Raw genomic sequence first — 16649 nt, 5'->3', positions numbered from 1 at the left:
AATCCTTTGCTCCTATCTGAAATCCAATCTTTCCTATACTTGATCAAGTTAATGTGCACAGGGCTTTGTTGGGCAAAGAGGTTACATTAGTCCCCGGCCATCTTTAAAGTTCTGAATCAAAAGAATGCATTCAAATAGTTCAAATTCAGAACCTTCTGAACACAGCCTCAACATTTTGAAAGCTCCAGTAATCTTCCCTCCGTCACTGATTAAGACTGCACCTGCATACACCACCATGCACAAGTAGAATTGTCAACAGCCTTTCCTTTTCCCATTCTCCAATCTGAGATCTCTGATTTAGCACATAACCATATAAGCCACATTGCATATTTAGACATAATTACGACCAACATTTTTTGTCCTTTTTCTTAATACCATGATCAATATCTTACATAACAGAATTTTTTATGGAATGTTCAACTAGAGTTGTACATCGGTTGTTTCAAACAAATTGTGCTCGTTCAGAAGCTCAAAGTATATGCTTTTGACATAAAGATTACATACCACAGCCAATGAAAATGAAATCAACAACCTCATTGTAGAATGCCCAATATAGTTTCATTTCATGTGACAGAAATAAGTACAAAAAAATTACCTTTGTTTTATTTTTATTTCACAGCTTTCAAAATCAATTACATTATAACAGAATTAGTTCTCTCAATGCCTTCATTTTTTTTTCTACAATTTAGGACAAGATATAACACAAAAATCAAATTATCAAAAAGAGAAAAAGGGGAATGGATGATTTAATTAAGGATACCTCAAGAGGCATGGTGAAACATGCAAAATTGAACGAGGCAAGCAAAGTTTTATGTTCAGAATCTTGTATGGAATTCAGATTTTGTGTGCTGCCTGGGGTATTAACAATTCTTCATAATCATCAACCACCACCTGTTTAAGATTCAACCAAGCATGCGTTAGTCATCAATCAACACACACTTGTAGAGAGAGAGAGAGAGAGAGAGAGGAGGAATTTCTGTACATCATATATCTCTCCATGACAAGTGTATTCCAGATGCAACTGCTTAGGTTCTCCAGGACAAGGATCACAGAAGCCCATAATACCTGACTTCTTCACACCCTCATGGAGCTGCACAAAAATAGTGAAAGTTGAAGATTATAGAAATTTCCAACAGATCTCTAGAATATGTATATATTGTATTCATGGAGCATAAAATAAGCTACTCAAAAACTTATCCTGAATATATTGAAAAATCAAAGGCCAACCAACAAGCTTAACGAGGAATCGAAAGTTGGAATTTTTTTTTTTGACGAGTCAAATTTTGTTAGAGAAAGGGAAAATAATTCAATAGTGAACACCGCCGTGATATGTGCACTAAACTATCAATGGTACTAAATTTGGAACTGTATTAAATCCTCAGCACATAAACTATACAGAGGAGATAATCAAAATTTCAAATATGAAAGAGAAGTACCTTAAGTTGCCCGAATCATTGACCAGGAAATTTAGAGGTAAAGTGACATCTATGACTTGTGAAGCTAATTCATCTTTTGTTTCTCCCACTTCATCTTTTTTCTTCAAAGCGTTTTGACTTCCATAAACTGCTTTTGCAATTACCAGTCCACCCGTTTCTAGTTGCTTGTTCTTTTTCCTATTGGCCACATTTTGTAACAACTGCTGAGCTTTCTCAGCTGCTGCCCTTGCCTCCCTAACCTACACAAAACAGGGAAATACATAAAAAGTTTGCCCCTCCTGGGCCCCATGTGCCTCCTCCACTGAATATGGGTGCAACAAATTGCAGAATGTTCCGCAACAGCGATTAGGACAGAGATTCAATTCAAAAGGATGCCACTAGAAATATAAGGTTGAAGTCCAATGGAGTCAAAGATGTTGAGAACAACCCTCAAGCCCTGGTTGTTAGCCACAATGAGGGGTCACAAAGACCAGGCCAGGACGATCCCAGCTAGTGTTTGGTGTCCAGATTTTTCTATGTTTCTGCTGGATCTTTGTCTTGTGTCATGATCTGTTACGTTCTTTTTTCCTTGTCCCTGTTGTTAGCCTCTGTTTGTCTGGTTTTGGCCAGTATCAGGGGGTATGCCGCCTTGATTATTGGTATATCATTTTTTATTAAGGAAAAGAGCAAGCACACCAAAACTATCTTGGACATGGGTATTACACAATGAAAGCACTTTGTTGGTACTGGCTTTTAATCTCGATCTGCCAATAGTCAATCTAAACGAGGCCTTGCTTCTTCATCCATATTCAGATTTCCTTTGCTTGGTTAGGACCAAGTCATGAGCAACTAAAGACTCTGCCTTCAGCTCCATGGCTCTAGCCTGCAAGGGGCAAGTATAGAAAGGAGTTCCCAAATGGAGGACGGTGTGCCACTTTCAAAGAACATTTCTCTTCTACTACATTCCCTATCATGCGTTCCTTCCTTCTTGCTGTAGGATTTCATACTAATTGATATGGATCATTCCCAAATGCTACCACTTGGGAGATGCCTTTTATTCTTCGTAGTGATCTCCTTTACCCGCTGAATCATGGAACCACTACCTCTCGTCCCTTATCTTCTTATTTGATTTACTTTCCTTCCCGTTACCTCTAATTTCAGTGATCACGAAGTTCCTTCTAAGAGAAAAAATAGGGAAACCAGGACTATCTTAGACATGGGGTATTACATACCTGAGCTGCAGTCTTCTTCATATTATCCAACACTTCATGCTTTTCCCATTTAAGGTAATAAGGTTTTACAATGAATGTCTGTGAACATACCAAAAGGATTAAAATTCAATAGAAAAATATGGAATTTTCTAGTCAAAGAAGGCATAAAAATTTAAAAGCTATTAACGACTCATTCTCAAGTGAGTTTTGCTTAACCATATAGATCCCAAAGCAGCATTTAAAGAGCTCAGAAAAGAATAACCACTGGCCCTTATTGTCAAATCTCATCAGCAAATGGCATAAGCAAAGATGCTCATACATATCAGCATATAGACACGCAAGTCATATAGGCACACAACTCATTCTCTACTTGTTTCACTACAAGAAAACTAGGTATATGAGACGGAACTATTTGCGACGGCACACTTGCCGTCTCAAAAAGTCACTTTTTGTGACGGCATGCCGTCTCAAAAAAGCAGAGTATTTGCGACGGCACCATTTGCCGTCTCAAAAAAGCAGAGCATTTGCGACGGCACTATTTGCCGTCTCAAAAAATGAGAGTATTTGCGATGGTATTTTCTGCCGTCGCAAATACTCTCATTTTTTGAGACGACAAATAGTGCCGTCGCAAATGCTCTGCTTTTTTGAGACGGCAAATGGTGCCGTCGCAAATACTTTGCTTTTTTGAGACGGCATTTTCTGCCGTCACAAAAAGGGGCTTTCGTGTTTTTTTTTAGTGAATATTTTTAAAATTTTAAATATTTTTTTTAGATGTACCTTACTTAGATGTATCTAAAAAATAAAAAATTTATGAAAAAATATTTTTAAAAATTAATAAATACATAAAAATACAAAAAAAAAAATGTATTGAATTATGGTATTTTTTTTGTATTTTTGGTATTTAGTGAATTTTTAAAAGATTTTGGTGATTGTGGTTTTGAGATAGCTTCATATATATATAGTCACAAAATGATTTGAATAAATTCAACGGTATTTTTCTGTCACAAAAAAAATTAAAAAAAACAATGTCGTCTTACTCTTTTGATATAACATTTCTCTTTTCATTCATTTTTTCATTTTCCTGTCTCTCTGTCTCTATCTCTCTCTCTTCTCTTTATCTCTTTCATTCATTTCTCTCTATCTCTATCTCTCTCTCTTTCTATGTCTGCCTGTTTCTCTCTCTCTCATTTTCTCTCTGTGTCTCTTGCCTATCTCTCTTCTCTCTATCTCTCTCATCTGTTTTCTCTCTCTGTCTCTCTCGCTCATCTCTTTTATCTCTATCTCTCTCATTTCTTTTTTTTCTCTCTCTCTTTCTCTCTCTCTCTCTCTTATCTTTCTATCTCTCTCTATCTCTCTCGCTCATTTCTCTTCTCCTTCTGTCTCTCTCTCTTTCTGTGTCTCTCTCTCGCTCATCTCTTTTCGCTCTATTTCTCTCTTTTTTTGTCTATCTCTCGCTCATTTCTTGTTTCTCTCTCTTTTTCTATCGTTCCATCTCTCTCTTTCTTTCTCTCTCTATCTCTTTTTCTGTCTATCTCTCTCTCCCTGTCTCTCTCTCACTCATCACTCTTTTCTCTCTCTGTGTCTACTTGTCTATTTGTCTATTTCTCCCTCACTATGTTCGACTTGCTCACTCTCTTACTCCTATCTTCTCTATTTATCAAGCTCCTTCTCGATTTATCGATCCACTATAAGAAAATACACTTTTGGCAACCACTTTGTCTATCTCTCTCTCGTTCATCACTCTATCTCTATGTCTCTCTCTCTCTATCTGTCTTCTTTATCTGTCTCTCACAAAATTAAAATATTGATTTGAATTAAGTTTTGAACAGAGTTTTGAATTATCTGTCTTCTTTATTTATTGAGCTCCCTATCGATTTATCGGTCCACTACAAGAAAATGCACTTTTAGCGACCACTTTGTCTCTTTCTCGCTCATCACTCTGTCTCTTTATCTCTTTTCTCTATTCGTCTCTCACTCATCTTTCTCTCTCACTACCCATCTTCTCTACCACATTTACCACTACTGCAAATGCCATTTAACTACCACCACTATTCTCTTTCTCTCTTTCACTCATCACTCTTATTTCTCTGTTTGTTTGTCTATCTATCTGTTTGTCTGTTTGTCTGTGTGTCTTTCGTTCATCTTTCTTCTCTCTATCTCTCTCATTTGTCTTCTCTCTATGTCTCTCTCGCTCATCTCTCTTCTCTCTATCTCTCTCATCTCTTTTCTCTCTCTGTCTCTCTCGCTCATCTCTTTTCTCTCTATCTCTCTATTTTTCTATTCTCTCTATCGTTCATCTCTTTTCGCTCTCTTTCTATATGTCTCTCTCATCTCTTGTTTATCTCTATTTTTCTATATGTCTCTCTCTATCGATTTCTCTCTCTGCCTCTCTATCTCTCTCTATATCTCTTTCTCTCTTTATCTCTCTCTCGCTCATCACTCTGTCTTTCACTCTCTTCTCTATCTGTCTCTCACTCATTTCTCTCTCTCACCACCCATCTCCTCTATCACCTTCACCACTACTGCAAACACCATTCTACCACCACCATTACTTCTACTGTAGCCACTTCACCTCTACGACTACCATTACTACTACTATTGCCACCACTCCACTACCACCACTACCACTACTACTACCATTACCTTTCTTTCATCCCTGCCACTCCATTTACACTACCACTACCACAACTTCACCACTAATCTGTTTCGCCATCACCATCACCGCCACCACCACCATCATCTCTTATCCACCACCTTCACTACTGCTGCCGCTCCTTTTCCTCTACTACAAAAAATTAGTTCATGATTTTTAGTAATAAAAAAAAATAGACCGCATAAAAATATTTTTCATTGACTACAGAAAATTAACTTTTATTTTAGTGAAAATATTTTTCATTAAAATATATATGAAACAAATCAACCTTAATAACGGAAAGAAAATAAAAATTATTATTTATTTATTTTTATTATTTAAATATTTATTTATGATGATTTTTTTTCCATCCCGCCCGCTCGGTTCCCCCCATTTTTTCCATTCCCGCGCCCCAAAAATCCCCAATCTTTTTAGAACCAAAAAAAACCCTAAATCTAATCGTCTCCCTCACATCACTCTCTCAGTCGCCTCTCTCTCTCTCACCCTCTCGTTTATCTCTGCACCGATCTCGTTCATCTCTCCCTCACTATGTTCGCCTTACTCACTTTATTACTCTCATCTTCTCTATTTATCGAGCTCCTTCTCGATTTATCGATCCACTACAAACGATGTCGTCTTACTTTTTTGAACATTTCTCTTTTCACCCATTTTTTCATCTTCCTATCTCTCTGTCTCTCTTCTCTTTCTCTCTCTTATTCATCACTCTTCTCTGTTTGTCTCTCTCTCCCTTTCTCTATGTGTCTCTGTCTCTTTTCTCTCTCTCTCTCATCACTCTTCTCTTTCTGTCCATCTCTCTCTTTCTCTCTGTCTCTGTCTCTCTTCTTTTTCTCACTCTGACTCATCACTCTTCTCTATCTGTCTATCTATCTCTCTCTTTTTCTCTGTCTCTCGTCTATCTCTCTTCTCTCTATCTCTTTCATATATCTTCTCTCTCTGTCTCTCTTCTCTCTCTCTTATTTTTTTCTCTCTCGCTCTCTCGCTCATCTCTTTCTGTCTCTCTCTCTCTCTTATTTATCTATTTTCGCTCTTTTTTTTTTCTCTCTCTCTCTCTGTCTCTCTCTTTGTCTATATCTTTTCACCCATTTTTTCATCTTCTTCTCTCTCTTTTCCTTCTCTCTCTTATTCATCACTCTTCTCTCTCTCTGTGTCTATTTGACTCTCTCTCTCTCTCTTTGTGTCTCTTATTCATTTATCTCTTCTCTCATCTATCTTCTCTCTTTTTCATTGACCACAAAAAATTAACTTTATTTTAATGGAAAATATTATTCCTACTTTTACCAAATAAAAAAATAATAATAATTTTTTATTCATTAAAATAAATATAAAATAAATATAAAACAAATAAATTTTTAACTTTACCAAATGAAAAAAAAAAATTCATCAACTATAAAAATTATTTTAATAAAAAATTCATTAACTATAACATTTGTGGGTGTGTGGGTGTGTGTAGGGTTTTGTTTGAGAACACACACACAACACAGACACAACCCAAACACAACAGAGCCGTCCCTCTCCTCCTGCTCGCTCTCTCTCTCTCTCTCTCTCTCTCCATCTAGGGTTTCGCCTTCCTCTCTCTCTCTTTCACACAACGACGGCGCCGATCATCCGTCATCGTCGATCCTCCCTCACCGTCGCTTGTACCTCACTGTCGATCCTCCTCCCTTACCGCCGCTGCTGCCTCCCTCTCTCTCTATCTCACAAATGACGTTGACGGTTGCTCGCCCCTTACCGCCACTCCTCCCTCACTGGCGATCTTCCCTCACCGCCGATTTCAAAGGGTATCTCTCTCTCTCTCTCTGTGTCGGGATTTCGGATATAGGGGGTTTTCATACACACACACACACACACACATATATATACATCTGTGAGTGTATATATGGGGGTTTTTGATCTGTTACATATATATATATATATATATATGATCTGGTTTTTCTTCTTGATCTGTTTTTCCCATACAGATCTGCCTAGTACTGCTACTCATACCAGCCTCTCTGCTGTGGACGAACACGATAGCCTTCTTTTAGAAGCAATTGGAGAGTGATTGATCTTGGGAAATATAAATAAATATATATATATATTATTGAGTTTTTGATCTGTTACATATATATATATATATATATATATGATCTGGTTTTTTTTCTTGATCTGTTAAATAAATATATATATATATATATAATTGATCTTAGGAAATATAAATAAATATATATATATATATCTGTTAAATATATCATTCCCTTTTTGATTTATGGGGATGCAATGTCATCTTGGTTAAGCTATCTTGTGATTCAGAGTGTGTTTTTTTGGTATTGAAGATCAATTTTTTTGTTGTTAGGCTTTCGGTGAAGAGAGGTGCTCCGAGGTAAGCAACCAATGCTTCGAAAATGACTCTTACGTTTTCAGTTGGGAATTATCCCGTGATGGATAGAATTATTTGGTATATTCACTGATACAGCTTTCTTATAATTGTCATTTTTTATAATATACTTAATTAAGATGAAGTGAATTTATTTTTTATAATATACTTAATTAAGATGAAGTGAACTCTATGCATGATAAAGAGAGTTTGAGTTTTTGTTAGTATAATGCTTATAGACTTGGAAAGGAAATTTAATTTTGTTGATGAGAAACAATTGGAGATGGAAAGAATTTTGAATTTGATTAAGCCTAATGTAATGCTTAGGCTTGGAAATGAAATTTCATTTTGTTGATGAGAAGAGCAATTAGGGAAGGAAAGAAATGAGAATTTTGAATCTGATTAAGCCTAATACTAGCTCTGCATGTGTGGATTATTTTTACAATTTTCATTATTGGTTTTATTTTACATTCGTTGTAACTGAATGTTAGTTAAAGTAAAACATATAGCTAAATTATGCTTGTTAGAACTGGTATCTTGAATATCCTTGATTACTGAATTGGATTATGCAAAGTGGAACTCTGAAATGGGTAAATAGGTGGAAATTCTTATAATGACTATCCACTTTTGTGTGTGTGTGTGTGTGTGTGTGTGTGTGTGTGTGTAAGGTTCTTTTCGGTTTACTATTCTTGATCACGCTTGTTGCTTTACTTCCCTATGTTTGGTCAGGACATCAATTTCTTGTCTAATATCTGGGTGATTCCCCATTACCAACTTTTTTCCCCTTGAAAGCATAAAATGTGGTCTTATCCTAGCTTTGCACTCCATCAATTTGTCTAAGAAAGGAGATTCTTATAATGACTATACACTTTGTGACATATATTTAGAGGGAGAAAGGTTCTTTTCGGATTACCATTCTTGATCACGCTTGTTGCTTTACCCCACTATGTATTCCTCATGATTCATGATGTCAATTTCTTGTCTAAAATCTGGGTGATTCCCCACTACCAACTCTTTTCCCTTTGAAAGCATAAACTATGGTTTGAGAAAGGAATTTTTTTCTTAAATTCTAGAAACATAAATTTTCCTACAATTATCCCTCAACAAGCAGAGAAAATGGGCTTGAGGAAAATGAGTCAAAGAAGTTGGGCCATATTTTTTTCTTAAATTCTAGAAACATAAATTTTCCTACAGTTATCCCTCAACAGGCAGAGAAAATGGGCTTGAGGAAAATGAGTCAAAGAAGTTGGGCCATATTGTGCTTCATTTAAAAATGTTGGAGTGGACTAACATACATTTGTCACTTACAGATTCTTTCTTCTAATATGTATAGGTTGGTAAGGTACTACGCATACAAAAAGCTTCAAGGAATGGATCTTCTATATACTTATCTGATAGTGAGCATGGTTATTCAGCTCTAACCATGGATGAGTGTCGTCTATGGAAAGAAACTAAAGATCTTGTATCAGCCCCAACAAGGGAAATAGCAAAGCAACTATACGTGAAGCATGTAATCTGCCCACTGTTAGGTCCTGAATATGTTGATGCTGGGGTACGTTGCCATAGCATTGTAGGTTTTACCAAAATTTACTTTATTTGTATTTCTAATTTTGTTGAGTTTTGATGAGAAGTTAAAAAGCACAGACACTTCTAAGAGGGGAGAGTGTTGTGTCCAACACCGTGTCCGATACGACACTCATCGGACACTTCCCAACAATTAGACAAATACGAAACACATTACAAGTTTGAATAAAATAACTTATAATCCAATGATGAAATAAAAACAATGTGAATTATGCATATTCTCCTCCTTTAGAGTTTAAAAATCATTAATTTTGACTTACATATTCATATATATGACATACAATATATAAAATTACATATTTTACACCCTGTTTTTTTTATTTTTTCGTAAAATTTTTTTCGTTACACCTGATTAACTACCATATATAGAGTTAATTGTAATCACATATTAGTATTCTTCTCACAATTCTTTATGATGGACCCTCTGCATGTGAGTTCCTACAAAATAAATTTGTGTATTCTACAATCCAAGACAGGTAGGAACCCTTTAAGTCCAACCCTTCCCACTCCCATCAGACATGAAAAAATTCCCCAGGTATCTTACAATAAGAGTTTATTACACTATTTTGGACTACATTGAATTCCATTATTATTATTATTATTATTATTATTATTATTATTATTATTATTTTTATTTTTATTTTTATTTTTTGTGAGCAGGGAAAGCTTTGGTTTCTCCAATTGAGAGATATGCAGTTGTTCTTGATGACAACGTAAGTGTTCTTTCCACAGTCTTCATTGTCTTCATTACTGGTGTTTAAATAGTTGGTTTCTCCAAAAGATTATAATTTGCAACTGTTATCTATTTATTTGTAGGTCAAAAGGATAAATTTTGCCGAGGGGAAGATCTGATTCTAGAAGTAAGGAATTTGGAGCTTGATTTTTGAAATAGGCTCAAAATTGAAATCTTGTTGGAAATTTTTTAATTTTTGTAAGAGCATTTAAATATCCAATGTGCTGATTGGTGAATTTTAGATTTTATTTTATTATTTTATTTTTTTTTACGATTTGGGTGAATTTTATAATTTAAATATGCTTTTATGAACATGTACAGTTTAATTGTTCTTTGTAAAATATTGAATTTGATGGTTTGATCAATTTAAATTTTTATTTTTATTTTCTGTTATGATGTTTTTGTGAATAGAATGTAAATAATCAGCTCTTAGAGAGAGATGGCACCACCGTCGGAAAAAATAGAAAATTTTAATATTTTTATTAATTTTGTTACAGGTTTTACTTTTTGCGACGACATTATACTGTCGCAAAAAATAGAAATTTTATTATTTAAAATAGAAATTTTATTATTTTTTAATATTTTTTGCGACGGCATTACACTGTCGCAAAAAATAGAAAATTTCATATTTTTTATATTTTCTGCGACGGCATCACACCGTCGCAAAAAGTAGTGTTTTTTTTACCGTCTCAAATAACATTTTTAGCGAAGGTAAAATAGGGCCGTCGCAAAAAAGTAAAGACATTTCAAACGTTATTAGCGACTGCACGGTGCCGTCGCAAAAAGGCAAAAAATGCCGTCGCAAAACATTAGCGACGGCACTTACCGTCGCAAAAACTCTTTTGCAACCCTTGCAGTTGCGACCCCCCTCTTGCCGTCGCAAAAAGTCATTTTGCCGTCGCAAAAAGTATTAGCGACGGCATTAGGAGTATTAGCGACGGTATTTTACCGTCGCAAAAAGTCAATTTTTTTGTAGTGTTTGTAAAATATAATTTTATGCAATGTTCTCAATCCTTTTATGCTTTATTACAGCCAACTGTATTTCTGCCTTCAGACGTGCACATTGGAAAACATTTTGGAAGTCTTTACTCATTCTGACCTGTGTGATATGCTAGAAATTGCATATTGCATTTCAACTCTCATTTTTAACTAAGGATGTATATGGTGTTTAATTACTGAACCTAGTTAATTGAGTGTTTCATAGGCCATCTCAAGAAGCATTAACAAGAAAATATTTATTTATATGCGAGTTATTAACAAGGAATTAAGAATGAGAACACCAAATTACTAACAACTAGACAGATTGGACATAAGTCAAAAGTTGGGCATTCCTTGACAACCTTGAGTAGAAAGTAAATTGATGCTGGAATAACAAGTGCTCCAGTTGCAATCACAGCATTCAAATGCCTCGAAAGCAGTATCTGCATGCAGTAGCACATGAACAATATCAAAAACCCAAAGCAAAAGCATAGAATGAATTAACAGTATCACAATCATGTACACAAATTTATATGGGATGCCAGTACTTCTGAAATAAAAAAACACGACTGACTTGACTTCATTGTGAAGCTTTAGTTCTTTCTCTGACATAAAATAGTTATGTACTATTCGCTGACACGAACCCCCAAAACATAGGCAGTATGGACCTAACATAAATTAGGCATCTGCCTAAATCAGAATATTAAATGGATGCAATAATTAAGGACTGGTTCAACTGCTTAGAGATCGCCATTCAACCAAATCACAAAAACACACAAGTGGCTCAAATTATGTAGAGTCTTCTGGTTGTGTTCTTGTGTCACAGATCAAGATCATGATCACTTTCAGTAGATTGTTAATGTGAAGATTCTATTTGAAGAAGAGCACACCATAAATAACATTTGACCTAAGGCAGACGCCAAAACAGAAAGAAATTAAGAGAAAGAACTTTCCAATGATTAGATCCAAAACTAAGCAGTAAAGGTCCATTAGTAAATATAAAACACACAAACCTTTTCCATATAGAACAGATTGAGTAAACATGGAAAATTGTTGATCAATTAGTTATAAGCAAAATTTATGGGACCAATACAAGTGAAAGCAAGAGATTGCACTTACAGGAACGATAAATTTTTGGCCCCCACGATGTAGTTCAAATCTCCAAAAAAATACCCTACCAACTATGAAGTACGAGCACTCCAAAAATAGTGCCGTACACGCACCGGGTACGGGTACGCGTACCGGTACGGCTGCACGCGTACCGGGTACGGCAAAAAGTGGTCGGGTACGTCTGCCTCTGTTGGGTACGACATGGGTACGGCATGGGTACGCCTTTGGTGCGTTTTGGGTACGGCAAGGGCAGAAATCAAATTTTGTGAAGAATTGAGGGGTACCGGAGCAATATTAAGAAAAATTAAAAAAATATATATATATATATACGAATTTGCCCTAATCTCATCACCCTCGACTTCGACTTTTGGCCTAATCTCATCGAAGCAAAGAGGCAATTTCGACTATCACCCTCGTCTTCGACTTCGACCTAGAGATTCGACTATCACCTTCATCTTCGACTTCGACCTAGAGATTCGACCATCACCCTCGTCTTCGACAGATTCGACCATCACCCTCGTCTTTGACTTCGACCCAGAGATCGATTTCAACCCTCGTCTTCGACTTCGACCAGAGATCGACTTCGACCCTCGTCTGCGACTTCGACCCTCGTCTGCGACTTCGACCTAGAGACTTTGACTTCAACCTTCAGAGAGGTATAATCTCTTCATCTTTATTTATTTTTTTTTGTTTTTTTTCTTGTTTCTTGTTTCTTCTTTATAATCTGATGTTGATGTTGGGAACACAAAATAATCAAAAATTATAATCGACTTCGACCCTTTTTTGTGTATAATCGACTTCGACCCTTTTTTTTTAGTTTTGATCTAATTTATTAACCCTCGTCTGTGTTCTAATTTTTTTTTCTCTAATTTATAATCTAATGTTGAAGTTAATTAGATTAAAATTAATTTTTTTGATTATTAACATTATCTAACTTTTTTTTCTTCTTCGACCAAATTAATTTTTTTTATTAACATTATCTAATTTGTCTTTTAGTTTTATAATTCTCTTTTTAGTTTTGATATTTAACTTCAATTTGTAGGTTGAATCTTTTAACCATAATTATAAAAAATAAAAAAATAAAAAAAAAATATCGGCGTACCGCAGCCGTACCCGTACCCTACTTTTTTGGGATTTTGCCGTATCGACGTACCCGTACTCATACCCGCACCCGTGCTTCATAGCCTACCAATAATTGGAAGAACGCGAGATACAACCAAAACAATATATATATATATATATATAAAGAAAAATCACTACATAAAACGGAATAAGTCCAGATGAACTCCAGATAATAACAATTCAAGGATATCTAATCTATGGAAAGCTATGAAGCACGGGTACTCCAAAAATAGTGCCGTACACGCACCGGGTACTTACCGGGTGCGGGTACGTGTACCGGTACGGCTGCACGCGTACCGGGTAGGGAAAAAAGTGGTCGGGTACGTCTGCCTCTGTTGGGTACGACATGGGTACGGCTCGCGTACAGCATGGGTACGCCTTTGGTGCGTTTTGGGTACGGCGGGGGCAGAAATCAAATTTTGTGAAGAATTGAGGGGTACCGGAGCAATATTAAGAAAAATTAAAAAAAAAAAAATGTATATACGAATTTGCCCTAATCTCATCACCCTCGACTTCGACTTCTGCCCTAATCTCATCGAAGCAAAGAGGCAACTTCGACCATCACCCTCGTCTTCGACTTCGACCCAGAGATCGACTTCTACCCTCGTCTTCGACTTCGACCAGAGATCGACTTCGACCCTCGTCTGCGACTTCGACCTAGAGACTTCGACTTCGACCTTCAGAGAGGTATAATCTCTTCATCTTTATTTTTTTTTTGTTTTTTTTCTTGTTTCTTGTTTCTTCTTTATAATCTGATGTTGATGTTGGAAACACAAAATAATCAAAAATTATAATCGACTTCGACCCTTTTTTGTGTATAATCGACTTCGACCCTTTTTTTTTAGTTTTGATCTAATTTATTAACCCTTGTCTGTGTTCTAATTTTTTTTTCTCTAATTTATAATCTGATGTTGAAGTTAATTAGATTAAAATTAATTTTTTTGATTATTAACATTATCTAACTTTTTTTTCTTCTTCAACCAAATTAATTTTTTTTTATTAACATTATCTAATTTGTCTTTTAGTTTTACAATTCTCTTTTTAGTTTTGATATTTAACTTCAATTTGTAGGTTGGATCTTTTAACCATAATTATAAAAAATAAAAATAAAATAAAAAAATATCGGCGTACCGCAGCCGTACCCGTACTCTACTTTTTTGGGATTTTGCCGTATCGGCGTACCCGTACTCGTACCCGCACCCGTGCTTCATAGGTTTTGACCCTTAATATTCAAATGTTACAAATTACAGTGCAATCAGGGCAGCTGAGTCAACTTACATTTTGAACTGGTTGAATTGTGAAACAGGCTATCAAAATATGTGGATGGTAATTCCAGTTCCAATTACGATTTTTAGCCATTCTTGTTAGTACTATGGGACACCAGAAATCAATTCCACGCAATAACACAAGAATATTTACGTGATTCGACAATTGCCTACGTCCACAGGAGAGGTATCCACTATAGAATTATTCCGGAGGGAGATTACAGAACTCACACCTCACAACTCTATAGAACTCTCTCACTCACAGATTATACTCTCCTCTGTGTATTCTTTGCTCAGTGTGTCACTCCCATATATCTCTATACAACCCCTCCTTACTCATCTCAATTTATAACCAAGAGAAGAGGAGCAGGTGAAATGACAGCCATGAGTGGGCTTGGTTGTGCCACCCTCCCCATCTACCTTTGGTGAGTTGGTATTGCCCTACCAGCTTTCTTTACCACATGGTGCCACCCATACCATGTGGATGGTGGGCTCCTTACCATGTGGGTAGTGGATGGAGCTAACAATTCTTCCCCTCCACGCCCACATGGACAACTAACTTCTCACTTGAAGTCCATCCCGGTCAGATGCTTGCAAACTTCCAGTTTGTCTCTGGTGACACCCTTGGTCATCATGTCAGAAGGATTCTTGTCTGTGTGAATCTTCATTAGCTTCATCAGCTGCTTTTCCATCACTCCTCGTATCTAATGATACCAGACATCAATGTGTTTTGTACGTGAATGGTACATGGAATTCTTGCTCAAATCAATTGCACTTTGACTATCACAATGTACCTTATACTCTTCCTGCTGTAGGCCCAATTCTTGGAGAAACCGTTTTAACCACAACATTTCCTTTCCAGCATCTGCGGCAGCAATGTACTTTACCTCTGTTGTAGATAAAGCAACACACTTTTGTAGTTTGGACTGCCATGAAACAGCTCCCCCTACAAAGGTGAACATAAATCCTGATGTAGACTTTCTACTATCAAGATCACCTGCCATATCCGCATCTGTAAAACCCTCCAAAATTGGTTCAGCTCCCCCGAAACATAAACACATCTTTGAAGTTCCTTTCAAGTACCGAAGAATCCATTTGGCCGCCTCCCAATGCTCATTTCCTGGATTGGCGAGGAATCTGTTCACAACACCAACTGCATGAGCTATATCTGGCCGGGTACACACCATTGCACACATCAAACTTCCTACTACGGAAAAATAAGAGATTGTCTCAATTTCTTTCCTTGCAGAGCTGGTCGTGGGACACGAACGCTTTGGCACATTGAAATGGTTGGCCAATGGTGTGCTGACTGGCTTGGCATCTTTCATGTTGAACCTTTCAATTACCCGTTCAACATATTTCTCCTGTGACAGCCATATCTTCTTGGTTTTCCTGTCACAACAATCTTCATGCCCAAAATTTGTTGGGCTGGGCTTAAATTCTTCATGTCAAAATACTGTGACAAGTCCTTGTTCAACTTGTTGATCATAGTAGTAACCTGTCCGATGATCAGCATATCATCGACATACAACAGTAGGATAATGAAGTTTCCATCTGAAAACCTTCGAAAATATACACACTGGTCTGCCACTGTTCTTGTGTACTCGTGATCCACCATAAATGAATCAAACTTCTTGTAGCATTGTCTCGGCGCCTGTTTCAGGCCGTAGAGACTCTTCTTCAGTTTGCAGACTAGTTTCTGTTTTCCTTTAACTTCAAATCCTTCTGGTTGCTCCATGTAGATCTCTTCCTCCAACTCACCATGGAGAAAGGCAGTCTTGACATCCATTTGTTCTACTTCCAGATTCAAGCGAGCTGCTAATCCCAGAGCTACTCGAATAGAAGTCATCTTCACAACTGGAGAGAAGATCTCATCAAAATCAATTCCTTTCTTTTGCTCAAAGCCTTTGACCACCAAACGAGCTTTATGCTGCAATAGTTTACCGTTTCTATCTTTCTTCAACTTATACACCCATTTGTTCTTCAAGGCTCTCCTGTCTCTTGGAAGTGGAACAAGCTCATAAGTGTGGTTCTTCTACAAAGAACTCATTTCCTCCTTCATGGCTTGCGTCCAACAGTTTTTCTCTATATGACTCTTGGCTTCTGAAAAACTCTCGAGCTCCCCCTCACCAGTAATCAGAATATACTGAGAAGCGGGATATTTGGTTGATGGCATGACAGCTCTTCTAGATCTCCGCAACTGAGGCCCAGTTGCCTCTGTTTGA

At 36.6% G+C, this 16649-nt stretch overlaps 1 protein-coding gene across 1 annotated transcript; it reads right to left on the bottom strand.

Moving 5' to 3' along the window:
- Nucleotides 1-1074: 1074 nt before the first annotated feature.
- On the bottom strand, nt 1075-11422 carry LOC114293311 (chaperone protein dnaJ 13-like). The gene is made up of 4 exons (XM_082900560.1): nt 11290-11422; nt 2648-2725; nt 1437-1675; nt 1075-1090 (listed from the first exon to the last, which is right to left on the bottom strand). Exons 1-4 carry the CDS (start codon nt 11386-11388, stop codon nt 1075-1077), a joined length of 432 nt encoding a protein of 143 aa, XP_082756686.1. The 5' UTR covers nt 11389-11422.
- Nucleotides 11423-16649: the final 5227 nt, after the last annotated feature.

Source organism: Camellia sinensis, chromosome 13, assembly GCF_055761805.1.
Source record: "Camellia sinensis isolate YWXY chromosome 13, ASM5576180v1, whole genome shotgun sequence".
NCBI classification, from domain to species: Eukaryota; Viridiplantae; Streptophyta; class Magnoliopsida; order Ericales; family Theaceae; genus Camellia; species Camellia sinensis.
The sequence above is the reverse complement of the archived record's forward strand: the minus strand, read 5'-3'. Positions and strand labels throughout refer to the sequence as shown.